A 19,482-nucleotide genomic window follows, 5' to 3' on the forward strand; every position below is an offset into this window, starting at 1 on the left:
CCTAGTAGTTAAATATAGTAGTATATAGCTCTAGAAAGTAGATTTAGGCTATTATTAAATAGGAGTTCCTTTAGCGCGCTATAAGATATAAAGATATTATTATAAAGAAACTTCGCTAGGGTCTCTTTAATTATATTTAGAACCGCCTATATAATTAGCTATCTAGTTATATAATTAATTACTATTATTATCTAGTAGTTCCTATTTAGCGTAAATAGAAGTCGCCTAATAAGGTTAATTCCCTATTATTTAAATAGTTAGATACCCGCTATTATAAGATATTATACTACTTCGCGCTCTAGGCTCTCCTTAGATCCCTAAGAGACTTAGTAGTTTAGGTATAATTAGACCTTTTCTTCTAAATCTATATATATAGAGGGCTACTAAGCTTATAGTTTTACTACTCTACTTAATCCTAGGGATCCTAGATAGCTAAATTCCTTATATAAGCGTATAACTAGATCTATCTAGAAGGGGTCTACTATATATAGAGACTATATACTATCTTTATAGATAAATATAAGATATTTATTTACTTTTAATATCTCCTCCTCTAATAAAAGCCTATCTATATAGGACTCTACTATCTTATATATATAATAATTATTAGGTAGGCCTCCTATCCTTAAGAATAGCTTTATAGCTTCTAACTAGATATCCTTAAATACGCGATAAACTATATAGGCTATTATTAATATTACTAACTATATTAGGTAACTTTTAGCTATATTTATTAGGCCTATCTTAATAAAGTCTAGTTAATAGCTTATTATATTAGGTATAATCGCTTCTAAACCCTTCTTATACTTAACCACTAGGTTATATTCTTAGAACTCCTTAATCTAATAGGCTAAACGCTTACTATATATTATTATTATCTAGAGATATTATAGGCTTATATAATCTATAATAACTATTATCTTATAACTATTATTAATAAAGTAGTTCTATAAGTAGAGCGCGTGCTTAATAGTAAGAAGCTCTTTCTCCTATATTAGATAGTTTAATTCTACTAGTTCAGAAGTTAGACTTACCAAATATATACTATTTTAGGCCTTAATAGACGCTGTTTTTAGTAGCTATTTGGTAACACGTGATAGCGCTATCGCGACACGCCTAAATACTAGCTATGAACACGCACTAGCTACCCTACCCGTAAGCAGTGAGTCAGCGACCCTTTCCCCTTCCCCTGTAAGTTCTGTTTTAGTAACCATATTATTAGTGGAGGCCATTATTAGCTTAGCGTGAACTAAGAGTGCCAAAATGGGTTGACCGTCACAGTACCTAGTTAGTAGTCACTAATCATAATGGTGCCTACCCACGGTCGCCCCTTTTCTATTTCTATATTTTCCTCGCTCCCCTACCTCCGTCGATCGCGAGTGCTTTACCGCCGCTTACCTCTTACCTTAGCTAATCCTCTTCTCTTCATCGTGCTTCCTTCTTCTATCGTTTCTATTTACCTAGTCCTAAGCGCATTATCCGAGAACCAATCGCCAAGTAATCTTCGGGGGCTACTAGCCGCTTCGCCATTTTGCGGTCTTATAGTTTCAAATTTTCTCTACCCCTTTTAATAATAAAGCGTTCTCGACGCCGGCAGAACAAAAAAATAGAAAGCGAGTCTAGCGAGGATAGCATAGGTATCACTACTCCTAGCGACTCACTACAGGATAATACTGCGTTTAAGACAGATCTCACGGACTTAGAGGACGTGCCTAACGCACGAAAACGTCTCTAATTAGATAAGGACCCTACTCTAGAGCTAGATATCTCTCGTGGTGTTAGAAGATTATACAATAACCCGCTGGACGAAGGCGGAGTTGATCTTTCGGAGATCCCTAGGGATTTCGATAAAGCGCTAGGTACCATAATATAACGAGAGAGGATTAAGAGCCAATAGAAAAGGTAAGTAAACCACTAAAATCCATCTCGTTCTATGCCCTCCTAAAGTAAGCATAGGTACTATACTAGCTAAGTGCGGAGTAGGCCGACTAAGCAAAAATGGCGTGAGGTCGAGGAAGCGCTACGCTAGGCATCTAACAATAATATATACCGGTTTCTACGCTAGTGTCTACTTCTTAAGCAAGGCGAAGACAGTCGATATATAAAAGGCATCCAAAAAGCTAGCATACTCGAGACGGACTAGAAAAACCTTCGTATTTACTATCAGAAGCTTATAAATATTATAATCGACGATAAAGATAGCTTAGAAATACGAAAGGTAGGCCTACCTCGAATATTAGTTCAACTTAATTATATTAACTTACTATTATTTATAGGGTATGAAATGGCTAGTTAAAGAGTTTAATTTAGACACGCAGCCCAGAAAAAAGACGCTAGTTTATATTAAGGATATTGGCCCGTTTAATAAAACAATTTTAGCGACGTAGGAGAAAAAGTTCTATCTAGGCTTCTAACGCATCTAAGTGTGTTTATTTAACTCCCTCGGCATCTTTATAGTACACCAGAAAAGCGCTATATTAAGTCTATAGTTCAAAGACTTACAGATCTCCCTCTAGAAGGATCCTCGTGGGGGCCTATCTATCCCTATAATCGAGCTTACTCCTAAGGGGACCAAAAAATTCCTTAGTCTAACCAAACTATACGGCGAGCCCAATTCCTATCTTCCTCCCCTAATTTCCAATAATTTCGGGACACGTAGTATCTTCTAGGATTCCACCTATCTCTATAATATTCTAACCAGGGTCGTGAAGCTAATCAATAACAGAACCACTTTTGCACTTCCAGAGATCATTTACAGGCCATCTCTAGTGATATGCCCGCACACGTTACTTTTCGGCATCTTATTTCACGCGCGAGTATTCCGAAATCAAGGGCTGACTTCGAAGACATAGCTACGGAAGCTTTTCATCAGCAAAAGCTATAAGTAGCTTTTAATACCTTTAGACCCCAAAAAGTCCGACTAGTATATCTTTTGCAAAACGGAATTGGTTAAGGGCGTTCCAACAATTCGACGGACAACATAGATATCTAAGTCTATGATCTCCAATTTGCTAGTTATATTTAGCGAGATTCGTGGGTAGAAAGGGGCGTTTCACGCCCATTAATTCCAGTATAGAAGTGGCAAAGTGCTTAACGAGAGTGGTAGGTTAATCTATTAATATTTCGAAACTAATAATAGTAGTTTGATGACGTCTTTCATAGGGTAGATAAGTAAGGAGCAACACCAATTAATTATAAAGTATGCCAGCCCCCGCACCTTTCTCAACCACTATTATCCTCTATAAATCGACACCAATATGATCCAGGTTATCTATAGCCTTAATCTAGATATAGAACTAATACGAGCCGTCACGCGGCAAAGCCGTTAGCGAGACACGAGACACCCACGCTACCTAACTAATCAACAAAGGGCAGAAGTTGAAAACCACCCCGAGCTGGAAAAAGCCCGGTGCAACCTAAGTAAGATCCACGCGCAATATAAGGAGACTTAGCAACCTAGCCTGCTTCCTCGACTAGAGCATCGGGAGAAGGAGGTTAAAAACACGCGAAAAAGATTGCAACGGAGCTTACGGCATCAAATCCGAGAGAAATTCGATAAAGATTAAGCCTTTTTAGACATCGAGGCGTAGCTTTCGGGCGCTACGGCTAAGAAAGGGAGTGAAGACGGCTCGTCCTTAGAGGACACAATGCACCCACTCTAGTTACATCTTATATAGAGTCTTCTCTCTTACCCAATCTCTAGTTCGTTAGAGGATAAGTGGCGTCGCCAGGATATAGGTACCGCATCTATCGTGTAGTACTATGATATCCTCGAAGGTAGCCCATTAAGGGGCCGGCCTAAGCGGAAAAATCTTAAGTCTGCCCCACAGGCTAAACTACTACCTTAGCCAAAGGAGTAGTAGACCTAAAGTAATATTAACCCCTATAAGGTAACTGTCTCTATACGTGATAAGCCGTCACGTGCTAGCAGGGAATACCTTAAAACCACCAAGAAGCTAGAGGCATACTTCTAATGCTTTGCGAATGAAGGGCTTCTAGACACCGTTCGCTTTAAGATATTTCATAACCCCGGATATGTTACTCGCTATTTCGATGCTATTCACCTAAAAGAAGAGCCACTTAACTATAACTAGTGTGAAGTAGTATTATTGCATTAAATGAGTTTCTAGCGTTATGCTTCTAACGTTCATCGTGTACGGAGTCGCCGGCGTTATCCAAACCCGACGAAAGAGCTTTAAGGAAAGGATCAAGCGGGCTTAGATCAATTAGAAGACAGCTTAATTTAACGGGATTCTTTAGGATATACGTGGACATATAATCCATAGAGTTCTTTAGACTAGTCTTATACAAGAAAGATTACACGTCCATTCCTCGTAACTTATTACTCACCAGCCATCATGCTTACGTCCTTGCCTTATAACCTATATCGAATTACTAAATGCAAAGGCGTGTCGCCATTGTCGTCTTAGGCATTAGGACTAGCGTATCTCCTCGTTAGTGCTATAAAACTAGGGAACTAGTGCTGTGATGCATATGAACTATATTAATAGAAGTAAGTTATGCCAGAGCTAACTCCGCCACTATTACTTCTTAGGTATATAAAGGCCGTCCTCCCCCTAGCTAGTTATATACTCTAATATTCCTCTTTCTCTTTCCTAAGCCTACTTTCCTCCCCTAAGTATAGCGACTAAGATTACGATGATAAGCCCTTCCGATACTATTGTTATTGCCGACGACGAGGAAGTTTTAATGCTTAAGCCAGACAGCTCACGACCTCAGAGGGCTCCTCGCCGTGATTATAGTTACCGGGAATTTAAGAGCATATTTATTGAATTAATTAATGCGCAGGCAGATATGACACTATCGCGCAAACACCGAAGAACCAAAGCGAAGGAGCCATCTACTTTGGTACCCCTTCCTTACAATACCTACCCTTTTCATTCCTAACTAATAATAGACTAGGATGACGTTTTTAAGGGGCTCCAAAAGGCAGTCGACCGTGAAGTCTAGCTATTATAAGAGAAGAATCGAATTCTTCTAGATGAACTTCGCCTAGAGAAGGAGGACCACCAAAAGACCTAAGAGGAGCTTTCCCAGCAAAAGGAAAGGCGGATTCTAGACTACGGAATTTGCTATATGTAGCCAGATCTCTAGGTGACTCTTATTTATAGGCATATGGTTTGCAAGCCGTGCGTAGAAGATCTTAGAGCAGTTATCTACGCAGAAAGTCATGGAACACAGATAAGGTGTCCTATCTATCGGGCACCATTCACGGGTTATGTTGAATGCTACCCCTTTACAGGGTGAAACATATATATATTTCTATAGGTCCAATTCAATAGCTCGAATTTGAGTATGAACGCCGTTCCTCTGCCTTACTTTTGCCTATATACTTTCAGCGGAATAATTGAATACTATTAGGAGAAGGAGCTTTAGGTAGCATTTCTATCTCCCTCCTCAAACCGCACAGTAAAAGGATGTATGAAAAGAAAAGTTTCCGGAAAGGACTCATCTCTAGATGTTTAATAACCTAGGGTATATTATACGCCACTTTAATGCTACTCGTTATTACGGCATATCTATAAGAAGGCCCGTAGAAGGGCCCAAGAATAGGCGAAAAAGGGCCTAAGAACACTTCTATATACTCTAGTTCTAGTATACAACGGAATTTCTGGAGGAATATTAGCCTAATATGCTCGGGTAGGTAATTAGTTAAGCTACATAATAGAATTAGGATCACGGGAGAACACCCCTAGAGTCCTCTAGTGATTATATTATCATTAATATCAATTCATATAGCATACTTATATACTACTCGTGTTATCATTCTTATCCAATTCCACCTAGGACACTAGTCCTAACACTCACCTTAAATATGATTTAATCAAATGTAACTAGCGGTAGCCTTAATACATCGAATAAATCCTAGCGCTATATACTATATATAGTTAGTAGCGAAATCAGCTTCCTCCCTATAGACTACCTTTCCTTTCTCGGGACCCGCTACTAAGGCCTTAGCGCAGGCCCTATATTAACTGGAGTTACTGGACCGCGTTTAATTAAGAAACGTTGTAAAATGTGTTGTGTATGGTACTATATCCTCTTCCGTAATATTATAACCGGTACTTGAAATGCTGGATGGTAAATCTAGATAGCTATAGTACTCGATAAGGAGCACTTTACGGCATCTATAGTAAATGCATAAAAGCCTTTATAGTGGGTCCTAAGAAAAGAAAAGCGGTTTAAAGGGAGGAAGCTAATATCGCTAGTGATTGTAGTTTTAATAGGTAAGTATGCTATTTATTTTATCTTTTTGATTATATAGATAAACAGCTAGTGGTTATAGTTAATGATGGATAAACTATAATATAGTAAATAATAGTATTTAGATCATTTTATGTAGTGGTAGTAGATAGAGTAGTAGTAGATAGAGTGGTAGTAGATAGAGTGGTAGTAGATAGAGTGGTAGTAGATGGAGTGGCAGTAGATAGAGTAGCAGTAGATAGAGTGGCAGTAGATAGAGTGGTAGTAGATAGAATAGTAGATCGTGACTTAGTAGTAATAGAGATTAAGGTAGTTGACGATGCGGAGGATAAGAGCGATTTTACTGTGAATACTTCCGATTTAAATGCAGTGCACTAGCTACCAGCCTTAAGTCCCTTATTAAGTACGTAGTTTAAGCTATTTCTATTCTTATTAAAAAAAGTAACTAGACTAGTGTGGTTTACCTATATCTAAGCAGCTGGTGAACCATCTTCTATGCCGCATACGTTAACACTAAGTGTAGAATCTTTCTTACTAAGGAACTCTAGCAAGCTATTAGCAATATTATATCATATTTAAGATAGTCAATAAGTACTTAAATAATCATCTCCATCTAGTATCGCAAAAGATGCAGAGTAACCTATATAACCATAGTTACCATTAGACCATATTAAACACTAGCGATCATAATCTATAACCTTAAGTACACCAGCCCTAGAAGTGCATACGCGAATAATGACCAGAATAGCAACTAATATAGGATGCATATTTATAATACTATATCCAATAAAAGAGTCTTAAACACAATAGGCTAGAGATTAATAATTAAATATATTCGAGAAGCCAAAAGACTCTAGAGAAAGGAAAAAATAATCCTAGAATATAGAGAAATATATAGTTTCTACGAAACTTTAGCTACTAGATATACTAATAGATATAATAGGAGCAATAGCAATAAATCCCTTTTTTGCATAATGCGCATACCTCAACTATTAACTTACTATTATATTGCTGTCTCGTGATATTATCACTAGCGAGATTAGCTTCTTACCTATAGATTATCTCTCTTTTTAGAGACCTACTACCAAGGCCTTAGCGTAGGCCCTATTTTAATCGGGCCACACTAAGTTAAGGGGAAGGTCGCCGTAGAATACTCCTTATCGAGTACTATAGCCATCCACGTTTACCGCCCAACATCTAAAGCACTAGATATAATATTACGGAGGAGGATACAATACTATACGCAACACATTTTATAAAGTTTCTCAATTTAACGCGGTCTAGTTAATATAGGGCCTGCGCTAAGGCTATAGTAGTGGGTCCTAAGAAAGGGAAGGTAGTTTGTAGGGAGGAAGCTGATGTCGCTACTAACTATATATATTATATACGGAGTCACTAGCGTTAGGTCGATTATAAGTCATTCGTGCCCTCTAGGCGATAGACTCATTAGCTAATAAGTAAAGAGTTAAATCTGAGTTAATATATGAGATAAATATCTACCTCCTAAATCAAATCTTTCGATGCTCCTACGGTCCTACCTATCAACTAGCGCATTTAGACTATCGGGAAATCCGAAAGGACAAGGTTCCTTCTATTAGGAGAGGCCACTACGGAGGAGTTTAAGTAAAACTAGAGATAGCATTCACTCGCCGATGTATAAAAGATCATCTTTGGTCACCCTGAATCCTGACTAGCTTTCGCCTAGATCTATACCTGCATATAACATGCTATTAGCTTATCTATAGCGACCTTATATAACTTTACTAAGCCTAGATACTAAGTAGTAAGCCGATGTCGCTCTTATATTATATATAATAATAAAGGCAGGATGACCTTAGGTTCTAAGTTTATGCACTACCGTCTTATACTACAATAACTAATATTGAAGTCCAATTTCGGTCTAATCTTATATCCTCCGAACTTTATAAAAGAAGACAAGCTCCCTCTCCGGCCTATTCTCATTTTTCTTTAACTAAGCCTCCACTCCATTTTCCACCCTAACCTAAAATAACCACGTAGACTTACTATAAGTCTATAGTACCTAGAGCCCACTAATAGTATCATTATCTATAGATAGAGTTAGCCAAGAAGCTATATTAGGGGCCTAGTAAGACGTCGAAAGAGAGAATATGGTGCGGTCACTTCCTAGTATGATTTTTGTTCCCCTTTTACGCCATCTAATTTGTATCTAGCATATCTAAAGTATATAGTCTAGTTCGCCTTAAATTAAGTTAGTGTAAGCCACGCGCCTCCCTAATGCCATAACTAGTATAGGTATTCGTAAATAGAATGCCAAAGAAGCTCGTAGTAATTTTATACTCCCCTTCGTCTCTCTGCTTAAGGTAATATAAAGTGGCCTTAATAGAACTTTATATTCGGCGAGATAGTAAATAACGAGAAAATTAACCAAGCATTACCATAAATTAGTATCATTAATAGGAAATCACACGTCGCTAACTAATACACTTCCTTTTAGAACCTACTCCTTCCTTTAAGTGAACGATAATTTTGGCCTCAATACCAACCTACAATCCCCGGCAAAAGTCTATAGAATTTTCTAACTCACTTTCGGGTTACCCCTAATAACCACTATTTTCTTTCTTATCTCCCTTAAAAAACCATAGTCTTAAAGGGCATTAAAATTATTAGAAAACGTCGGAAAGGATAAAAGTTATTTAATTCTACTTACGCTACTATATTATACGTAAGGATAGTATTAAAAGCTAAGCTCTAAAAAATTGCCTCAGGTTTTATGTATATACCTATAATAATCACTAATACTATAAAATGGTTTAACGAGCTAGGCACTATAGAATTATAGAAATAAAGTAGTCGCCCCCGAAAGTTAAATAATTAAGCTTACTACCTTATCTTTTTTTAAGTATACTAAGACGTTTTTAAGCGGTAAGGGAGGCTAAGAGATATTATATAAAATATTAAGCGAATTTTGTGTGGAAACGATATATTAATAAGCATATATAATTATATATATAGACTAAAGTATAGTGGTATATATTGTAACGTGGACATATATATTTAATATGGGTGGGGTTGAATTTAAAAATTCCACAGACTTTTTCGTGGGTGTTGTATCTTATTATTGATAGTATATAATATAGCAATTATACTAATCGGTCTATCTATGGGCACCCATAGACGGGTTAGTGCTATCCTTAATCAAGGTTTAATCATAGAATATATAGAGAACTAATAAAACCCTTAATTAATCCTTTTTTAAAGGAGAAGGTCAGTAACTAGTGAAGAGGGGAACGCTCGAAGGCAGCACACTCGAGGTATATGGGTCGATTTAGCTTAACAACACAACAACAACAGCAAACGCAGGTTATATAAGAGATCCACGGTCAGCACTATTATGTGCACGTAGAGAGAGGTATAGAAGCGTGTTATTCAGTACTATCTCTAAGCTACTAGATATACTATCCATGCCTAGTATACCAGTCTACTGAAAACCAGGCGTCATAGTACAGGTCGGAAAAACCTCTTCCGGTCTATCCTATAATATTAGGTAATATTAAGTAACAGGGTGTCCCCCACTACACTAGGTAAAAAGATAGGAAGTGCGAACCTTATTAACCTAATTTGGGTTGCATTTACACGATATTTCGAACATCTACCAAGAGGCTAATTTATTGTCAAATCCTTAGTATCCCAGGAAACAGGGCGTAAAAAATAAAGGTGGATCACTAGTCCTAATAGTCACTATAAGGCCGTGCATTCTTCGCTATAGCTATCACTCTATATACTAATTAATTAACAGACCTCCAATATATAACTCTAAGTATTTCTCACCATACCGAGGACTGATTCTTAATCTACGCAATAATACCAGGAATATCCTGCCACTCATTTATAAGTTTCGTCTCCGGAGTACTAAAAGAGGCTAAAAACGCAACCCTTATTGAAAATGCCCTTTGAACTCAGTCATCATCAAAGGAAGGTTGAAGGAGTTTGACTTACATATAGCTTTAAGCATTTCTTAATCCTTCAAGTAACATCCAGCGTGAGCCTTATATTAGAAATGTAACGATAGGGACTATAAGAAAGGACGCACTCTTTATAACAATAAGCTTAATAATACCTATCCACGGATATTTTTGGATTTCTAGGCTAATCAATAGATCTTGTAATAATTTAGGGAGGCTCCCCTCTCTTGTAATAAGCCTTCCATTAGAAAGAGTATAATGAGTACCTAATGAGAAATCGCTTTTCTTTATTAGTATTTCAATTAAGCTATTCTACACACTTAACTCATAGAAGCTCTCCCTAGCCAGAATATTCTTTCTATTTAACACTAAAGTTAAGCGTCAAGTCGAATAAGAAAATTAAAGATCTTAGGTACACAAGAGTGACCGGTATAATTGATATAGCGGGCAGTATCTTCTTTAGATTATTCTAAGAACCATATGGACGAAAAGTGTTATGATCAAGCTCTATAGAGGCTCAATATCAGTTTCCATGGCTTTCTAAGAGGATCAAACCAAAAGATCCTACCTAAGCGGGAACTCTCTACTTTACGGCCTGAAGGTTCACTGAGCTTATGCTGGTGAGTTTAAAAAGCGTCGAGTATCTGAAATAGGGTAAATTGGTGGAACGGTGAAATCTAAAGAGCCTAAATCTTTTGCGCCTCCGCATTTAAGATATCTTTATTAGAAGACTTAAGCAACCTGCCATAAAGTAAGTGCTCTAAAAGTTTGATCTAATCTACTTCAAATTAATTACTAGACCTAAACTAATTAGGAGACGACTTACCTTATTTTAATATGAGCTTTGGCCTCATCTAGGTTAGACCTTCTAGAAACCAAGCTGGTCTTTAACTAGTGAATATAGGACTTAGCTCAAAAAGTCCTATCTAGAGATCTGCCATTTCGCCATAAATATCGGAAGTGAAGTTTTCGAACAATTTTGCGTAATTTGCCATTGTAAAAAGGCCGGGTAGAGCTAATTAGAGCTTTCTAGCGGTCGTAAATTATTTTATAAGTAAATCTCGGCTAGGCAGGGAAGTGAAGGAATAATAAGAATATTCGGTAGGGGCAGGACTCCAGCATTTATCAATAAATAGATAATACGCAGACCCCCGATAGCAGCAGCGTTATAGGAATTAGGCTTTAAATAAAGTGAAGCCAGCTAAGAGGGTAGATCTAGACCCATCCAGGGGCTCCCCACTATCGTCACAAGCTCTTTCCATTTTAGAAGAATACCGGACTTTAGCTCGCAGTAATTTCACGGTCCATTTCGTGTCTTCCTTAGGCAATTTATGCAATACGCAATGATTATTATCAGCTTCATCCCTAGCTAGATAAGGAGTCATAAATAGCTAACTAAACGTTATAGTAACCTTGAACCATTAATAAAATCGCACGTGACCGACCAATACTCTTACTTCTAGACCCCACTCCGTCCTAGGAGCGAACGGGAGTTCCCGAGAAACGAAGTGAACGCCACGATGGTAATCTATCCTACTTTCAATAGTATATAATGCGACAAATCAGCTAACCGGTCCATCCATCCGCACCCGTAGATAGGCTAGTACCACCCTAAACTAAGGGTTAGTAGGGCTATAGGCCCCGTCCTCCTTAACGAAGGCGCCGAGGCCGCTCGTCGTCAACTCGCCACATAGGTTCTTTAAGATACCATAGAGGGGAAAGATTACGTGGTTGATAATAATAGTGATAGAACCTATTAAACAGCGAAAATAAAACCCTTCATTGACCCTCTATTAAAGGAGATAGGTCTAGAAGTATATACAAAGTAGGGTATTAGGAACTCTATTAACCTACTTAGGGATGCGAATACACGATATTCTAACGACCCGCCAAGAGGCCTATATCTATCCATCGGGAATCCTACGTGCTCCCTATCAATGCTATTACCGGTAACACTCATATCTAAGACGTGTCCGGTAACATCGCCATACTACCATTTGGCCATTATTTCGTATTAACCAGGGACCTCTTCATTAGCCCTAATATAGATTATTTAGTTGTGGAAAGTTAGACGCAAAAGTAGTAGTAGGCTTTTTTCCAAATAGCACCTATTCAGGAAGGCTCTATAGGGGCGACTACGGTATCGATACGGATTAAGTAGCATATCTAGGGAATAGATTATCTAGGAACGCATTAAAGTGAGCGGAGACAGGCTATATAGGGGACGTCTAAAGTGACCCATAACCAAGAACTTAATATATTTCTGCCAGTCTATAATCAATTATTAGTGGCGTCATACCGTTGGGTCGTAGATTACTTATAGAACTATACCACCTATAAGATAGTGGACGATATAGGGAACGTAGTAGGGCACCTAACCCTCTTCGCAACTTAGGACCGTTATAGGTTCTCCTATATGGCTCACCACAAACTCATAGCTCCCTATATCATTAGTAGTAAAACGTCCAAATTAAGCCGATGTCCTACTCTCTATATATAGCATCAGCAACGTCACCGATAATAAAGATATCAAAGGACTTACCAAGAAGAAAGATTTCCTAGCTCTTATACCCCTAACCATTCGCCAGAAGCGCTACTATACATCGATTAACCTATAAAGCGCCATAGCGATATTTCTCCAGTGTGAGATCGTCAAGATCCCGGCCTATATACTACTTCATCGTGTCGTTTATTGTCTACTTAGAAACTCCAGCTCGCATCATAACCACGCAATAGCTACAGAATATTAGACTCTAAAAGGCCATAACACGTATTGCAAAGTTCCAATCAGCTACGTAGCTAGCTATAAAAGTACCATACTAATAGCCCCGCACGACGAGATCCCAGTAGCTAGCTAGTAATAAAGAAGGTATAACGATAGTGACAACTTTCTCAGAGAACATAGCAGGAGTGGTGTAGCCTAGAATTAATTTTAACGCCTATCGGTTTCTATCACCTATATCGATGCCTACTTTCGTTCTTGCTTCCTCCCATTCAGCATCTAACGAGGGAATGGCGGAGATAAACTTATCTAGTTATGTCTTCTATCTAGGACTCACAATACTTAGCGGAGACTATCGGGAATAGCCAGTAAGCTAAGGCTTACACTCAACAAACCGAATCTCCTTTAAAGAGGGCTCTATAGTCTAACACGGCCCAATCCCTAGAGGACTACTTAGGTCTAAGAACCGGAGTAAGGGCTATACGCTGATCAGCTGAGACTCAAGGAACTTAATATACTCTTTATCATTTCCTTAAAAACGAAACAGTCAGTAAGACATTATTGTGTAGTAAATAGATGGGCCCTCTTCGTGGCCGGGATATCTTCCCTTTAAGCTAGAAGAAGAATATGCCTAGGTACTTACTTAATTCAGAAGCGCTAATGACTTACCTCTTTAGAACATGGGTCGCAATTTGTCAAACTTTCGATAGTACCAGGGAGCCAACTATAGAGCCTGCTTGCCGTTGGCTCTTACTATAAGAGCCTATCTCGTTGCCAGAGATTCTGAAATGCCCTAGAATGATTCCCTATTTATCATATCTAGCTCCAAGCGCATAGAGCTCTAATCGTCACTCTAAATATAAGGTATATGGCTATTATTTAATGATACTAAATTGTAGAAGGTAGTTCCGGGCTTTGACTTTCCCACGCCTATATATAGGGCTAATATAGGGCCATATTAGGATTCTATACAAATTTATAGCTTACTCGGCGATCCTAATAGCACTTATAGTTAGTATTACCTAACAATTATTACATATATATATAGCACTTACTTTACTATAGACTATTCGTATTAAGTACGAGCTGACCAACAATACCAAGCTAGAAATTAGCGATGTTGTCCAAGCCGCCATTTTCCTAGGTAGAGGCTAGGTTAACCTAGCCATAGAGCCGCATAGGGTGGGGAAAGTCAACCAACTTTTCACCAATCTCAACTATTATCGACTCTTGCGTGACGACCCGCTATTTTTTTCCGAGATAGGTCATTCCAGTGCCAAGACTCGATTTTGCACGCTCGCTTAATTACGCCAAAGATACTATAACGAAACGAACGATTCGTTGCTTTTATGGGATATACGACTAGCAGACTAGTTCGCAGCGGAAATCAAACAACTTAACAGACTTCTCAACTATTATCAACAGTAATTCGCGGGGTGGGAGCCTAACCCTACAAGGTAAAAGGAAGAATCGGAGGTATTAAGACCTATGCTATAGAACTTTGAGTCTAATTACTTTCTCATCCCTCATCCTATTAGAATTCATGAGATTATAGTCTAACCAATATGCCCAAACATTCCTCTTCTCCATTTTCCAAAAATAAACGCTCCGAAGATCCTAATACCCCCCCCGAACCACGGCTTACAAGAAGGCCCTCCTTAGACCTCTTCTATCTAGAACTAATATGTTGATTACTAGAGTACCTTTCTTGAATTTCAAGAAATTCATAGCGCTATATCCGAGCTTTCTATTTTATAACGACTAGTCTCGATGCTTGGCTAGGGCTAGGTCTATTACCTATAACGTTACATTCTTCATAAGAAAACAGCATTTCTAATAATACAAAGGCATCCCTTAATTAGTGCAAAGATAATCCGTCTTCGAACAAAGGCGAGGTATATAGCTAGGAGCCTATTTCCCTGATAATATACTAGTCCGGGTCGACAAGTAATGATTCCATAGGAGCACTTTCACCTAAAGAAATCACAGAAACACTAATACAGACCAATACTAGGCTTATCTACTCCAAAAGGGGCACACGTGATATATCAAGGTCTGCGCTTTAGCTATAAATTGTGTTAAAGCCTTATGCGGATATTTGCTCGATATAATAGAGAAGCTAGTAAAGATATCCACGCAGTTCTTCACTAGATATTATAGGGCTAATTAAATTCTGCTGCATCAGATACTAGCGAATATTATTCCAGGCTTCCCATATCAAGTGACTTATTACACACCAGCTTCTTTTTTTATATCGGGGTATCGTTCCTAGCCGACCTAGGGATCCCACTCGTCTTTATTGCGACGAATAATATCCTAAAGTTGCTGGCAGTCTCCCAACTTTACCAGCAGGGAGGACTCCAGAACTACGTAAGATAGAAGAAGAAGTAACTAAGAAAATAAGAAACGTGAGTGGACCAAAGATACAGGATCGGTCTGCATGCTTAACCAAAACATTTTGCCTTCTATAAGTCGGTATGCTAGCCAGGCTTTAGTGTAAGTGTATTGATTATGTTTATTTATAGTGCAACAGCTCAAGTATATATACTATGTTTATAGTTCTATGCTATATTACATCACACGCCCCCACTCCCACGGTAGACCAGTCCTTTATATAGGTCAGATAATGCGTAATGATTTCAGTAGAAGGGCGATCGTCACCCGTATGTTTACTAAAGCTTTCGCTTAGTCTACAAAGATCCACCAGTGATTTCGGCTATAATAGACGATAGCCTAGCTTTACAGATAAAGTAAGGGGGCGTAGGAAGGTAAGACAGAAAAGTTAAGACAGTCCACTTTGCGCTTTAATAAAGCGACATCCTTTTAAGTAAGTAAAATAACTTTTGTTATAGATTTAGATATGCGGCTATCACCAGGCTAATATTAAAATCCACTACCTTAGACGGAGAAAAAATAACGGAAAATGTCCCTTCTAAGATTTAAAACGAAGGAGGTTTTAATCACATCTCATATTTTAGTTTCCTTTTCTACTATTAGTATAGCGACCAATTTACGTACCTATAAGCTAGAAGAATCTAATATAGTCTATGTAGTCCCACTATGGATAAGGCCTATAAATTAGTAACTTATATATTACTTTATAAAGGCAAGCAGCAGTCAGCAGACTATAAGACGAAAGGAGTAAGCCCGCTAGTTAAGTCACAGTTAATCTTTTAGATTAAGTGTGACCGAATTGACAATCTTATGCGGGGTAAGTAGCAAAAGTATTTTATATCCTACGAACTATATAGATCATTAGACAGCGGCCTAGCGGTGTGATCACTAATACATAAGCTAGGATTATTCTCTTATAAAGCCCTTAAGCCTTAGCGTTTACCCCTGGGGTAAACGCTAAGGCATTAGGTTCGAGCATCCTTTATAAATAAGCAGGGTACCCACTAATCTAGGATCCAAACAAAATATGCCCTATTAAAGAAGTTATTTATGTAGCTACATTTCTTTCATCTTCAATACCCAAATTATCTAGAGATCTACTTCCAGGCCATCGTCAAAAGTTATAAAATACACTTTCTAGTCTAGAGTATATCCTTCGGCCCCTACTCTAGGCCAATGATTCTATATAACAATAGGATAGCCTAGAAAGCCTAGATTATTCACGACAAATATCAGCCTAGGATTCTTTAAACTCATCTTAAAGCAATACGTCCCGAAAGAGTGACACTAAAACAAGCCATCATAAAGCCTCACAGACAATACTACTTTCTTAGGCCCACCTAGAAAGCGGGACACTCGAAATCATTCCACCTAAGAGCACGGCCCTAAGACTAGTTAGCAATATTCTAGAAGGCGGGGTACCCCAAAGAACTTCACCCAAGAGCACAGGTCCAGAGCCAGAGATCTCACCATAAAATGATCTAAAGCAAGAGGCCCTTTTACGCAAAATCATAAGCCATCTCGAATCTAAAGCTTAGAAGTTAAAAACCTTCACATCTCAGCCTGCGAAAACGGCTATTTTGCTCGGCAAAAACTAGACAGATATAGACCCACTCGAAGTTGATTTCAAACTATCGACGCTAAATTGTTCGACAATCGACAAATTTCGAGGCATTCTTTACAGATATTTCTTTGCCGAAGGGTATTTTTCCTAGGCGGCGAGTAAATACAGCTTGAATCGTTAGTCATATCTTATTCTTGACACAAAGTCTTTAGACTCTTAGAAGGCTAGCAATACTATTATCGAGTACTTAAAGTATATCCAATGTGATACCCCGAGAAACAGACGAGCAGTTCATCAGGGTATAAGACTATATTTATTTAATTTTATCTATAGAAGTGTTGGGGTCCTTACACTTATTTATAAGGTGAATAGCCTGCTTCGGGACCTAAAACCGGCATGGTTGAAGCCCTTAGCGGAGTTAATTCATAAGTCTCTATTTTTGTCTAAACTGGCGACAGAACGTGAACAATAGTTTAGTGATTGTTTGAAGGTTTATCTCCGCGATATAGGTATATTCTTACCAATTTTCAATAACGCCAAGCTAACCTATTAAGTTAAGCTACCTATCGAAGAAGAAACGAAGCTCCTAAACGTTCTTTTAACCCAGACAAACTTTATATAGGACCGAATAAGCGCGCCGAACTAAACCACACGCCTAAGTCCTAATCTACCGATATTAATATCAGTGATAGGGCGGATGTTTTAGGTGGTAGTACGAGCACTTTAGTTTATAACGCGACCTCATAGGCATTCCAAAATATAGACCTACCAGCATTTAAAAAGGACTTCAATCCATTTAGATCAGATTTTGCGTTTTATTTAGCTACACTAAGTAGAGATTTCCCTCTTACTAATCTCGAACGCGGAAACTTTAGTTCACAAGATAGTGGAACGGAATTTTCCACATCTTATAACCCTATCACTTAAAGATCCGGTGAGATAATTATTTAAATAAAACAATTTATGCGCTATAGATAAAGTTCCTGGTATAATACCCCATATAGACTCTTATGAATCCTAAGCGATCTCATATAAGACAACCATAACGTCACTTTCTTCATCCAAGAATATTTTTTGGTTTTCGAGATCATAGAAGGCATCGATTAGGAGTGGAACCCTATTAAGGGTGCCTCTACCCTTAATAGGATCAAGGGTGCCTCTACCCTTAATAGGGATTATTAATAGGCGCGCTATAGGATAGAGCCGGTTACTAAGACTTACACCCTTAATAAAGTAACGTATAGTGCAGGCTATCACCTATAGATCAACATTATTAGCCTACTTTTAAGGAGAAAAGTGTGGTATCTTACATATACTCTATAGGTGGTAAGTTCTTCACGAATCTTATTCTTAAGTACTTTGACATTTTCCGAGAGTTTCCCTCTACTATATCGCCATCCGCTAGCTTCTATCCCCTTATATTTTGTTTGCCCTTCATCAATATGATTTCTTATAGAGTCAACGATCGTCTTTAAATTTTGCGATATTAACCCGTTTCCTCTAGGTTCCATATTTAGGTATTAGAGAGATACACGAATTATTCAATATCGCTACGGGGTGTGTTATCGTCAAAAGCTAGATAGGCCACCTTTAGTGCCCGAAGGCCTTAGCTTAGCGGGGATCAACACGTGCTCCACACGTGATTAATGCCTCACGTAGGCGGTGAATCCAGATTAGTTTAAATAATATTCTAACCACCCAAATTCACGTGGTCTCCCTCTAAAACAAGCCAGCACCCTAACTTTCCTTAATATCCTTTCCTCCTATAAGTTTTATCTAAGTTATCTTGGTGTACTAGCGCATCAGAAATAGAAAAACCTAACGTAGCGTCTATCTATGTTTCTAGTAGATTCCCTACACTTAAAGACCGCGTGCTAGTAGTAAAGTGCGATATCTTTCCTTAGCGCGAATATATTATAGGATCCCCCACTATAGCGAAGAGTCCATTTCCGAGAAAAACAATAATTTCAAAGCTGACTCAGATACGGTAAAAAGAAACTTAATATAAATAGCTTTATATAAATTAGACTTATAAACTACTATTATAAACCTTAGAACGCTAATATCTTACTATCTCTAAAGGTTCATTGGGAAACTGCTTAATCAAATATTTTTATATAAACGACTGCCTTCACTCTAAGCATATCCAGCTAATCGATAATTTACTATAACTTGTCTACATTTTTTCCCCTTTAGCGGTGCTAATAGTAATAATGACGAACTTTCTACATAGGAGATATCAGAGGATCTAGGCCCAAACAATGATCTAGGTCAAACTTCTCCTAATCCTACCGCTTTATATAAGTTATTTAACATCTTTAAGACCGGATTATCTACCTTTCGATCTCTATTTTCAACTACGAATCCCGAAGTGACACCCGAAGTGATAGAGATACTAGACACAAATCCTTATAAGCCTAATATTAGTTCCCGGGATTATCTTTCATCTTACGAAGTTATTTAGCTAATAAACTATAAGCAGCTATTATCCCTTTAAGAAAAGAAACAGAAAATAAGATTCTTATACTACCTAAAATACCTTAACATATTCGCATATTCACTCCCAAAGGCGAGCTCGTTAACTTAGAGGAGAGGAGTATATCCTCTAAATATAGGAAACTTTTCTTCTAAAA

The 19,482-nt window shown here is 38.1% G+C and overlaps 2 protein-coding genes across 2 annotated transcripts; both read left to right on the forward strand.

The window, feature by feature from the left end:
- Positions 1–1,307: 1,307 nt before the first annotated feature.
- N7503_009376 (uncharacterized protein) lies at positions 1,308–2,884 on the forward strand (the record flags this gene model as incomplete). Its single annotated transcript, XM_057068923.1, is given in 9 exon segments — positions 1,308–1,544; positions 1,580–1,727; positions 1,740–1,859; positions 1,957–2,093; positions 2,144–2,218; positions 2,277–2,383; positions 2,458–2,488; positions 2,517–2,658; positions 2,748–2,884. 9 exon segments carry the CDS (start codon positions 1,308–1,310, stop codon positions 2,882–2,884), a joined length of 1,134 nt encoding a protein of 377 aa, XP_056919778.1.
- Positions 2,885–4,659: 1,775 nt separating this feature from the next.
- Positions 4,660–4,971, forward strand: N7503_009377 (uncharacterized protein; the record flags this gene model as incomplete). Its single annotated transcript, XM_057068924.1, has 2 exons — positions 4,660–4,869; positions 4,924–4,971. The coding sequence occupies 2 exons, from the start codon at positions 4,660–4,662 to the stop codon at positions 4,969–4,971; spliced, it is 258 nt and encodes an 85-aa protein (XP_056919779.1).
- Positions 4,972–19,482: the final 14,511 nt, after the last annotated feature.

This window comes from Penicillium pulvis, assembly GCF_028828015.1.
Source record: "Penicillium pulvis strain IBT 33274 chromosome Unknown contig_7_segment1_segment0, whole genome shotgun sequence".
In the NCBI taxonomy this organism is placed as follows: domain Eukaryota; kingdom Fungi; phylum Ascomycota; class Eurotiomycetes; order Eurotiales; family Aspergillaceae; genus Penicillium; species Penicillium pulvis.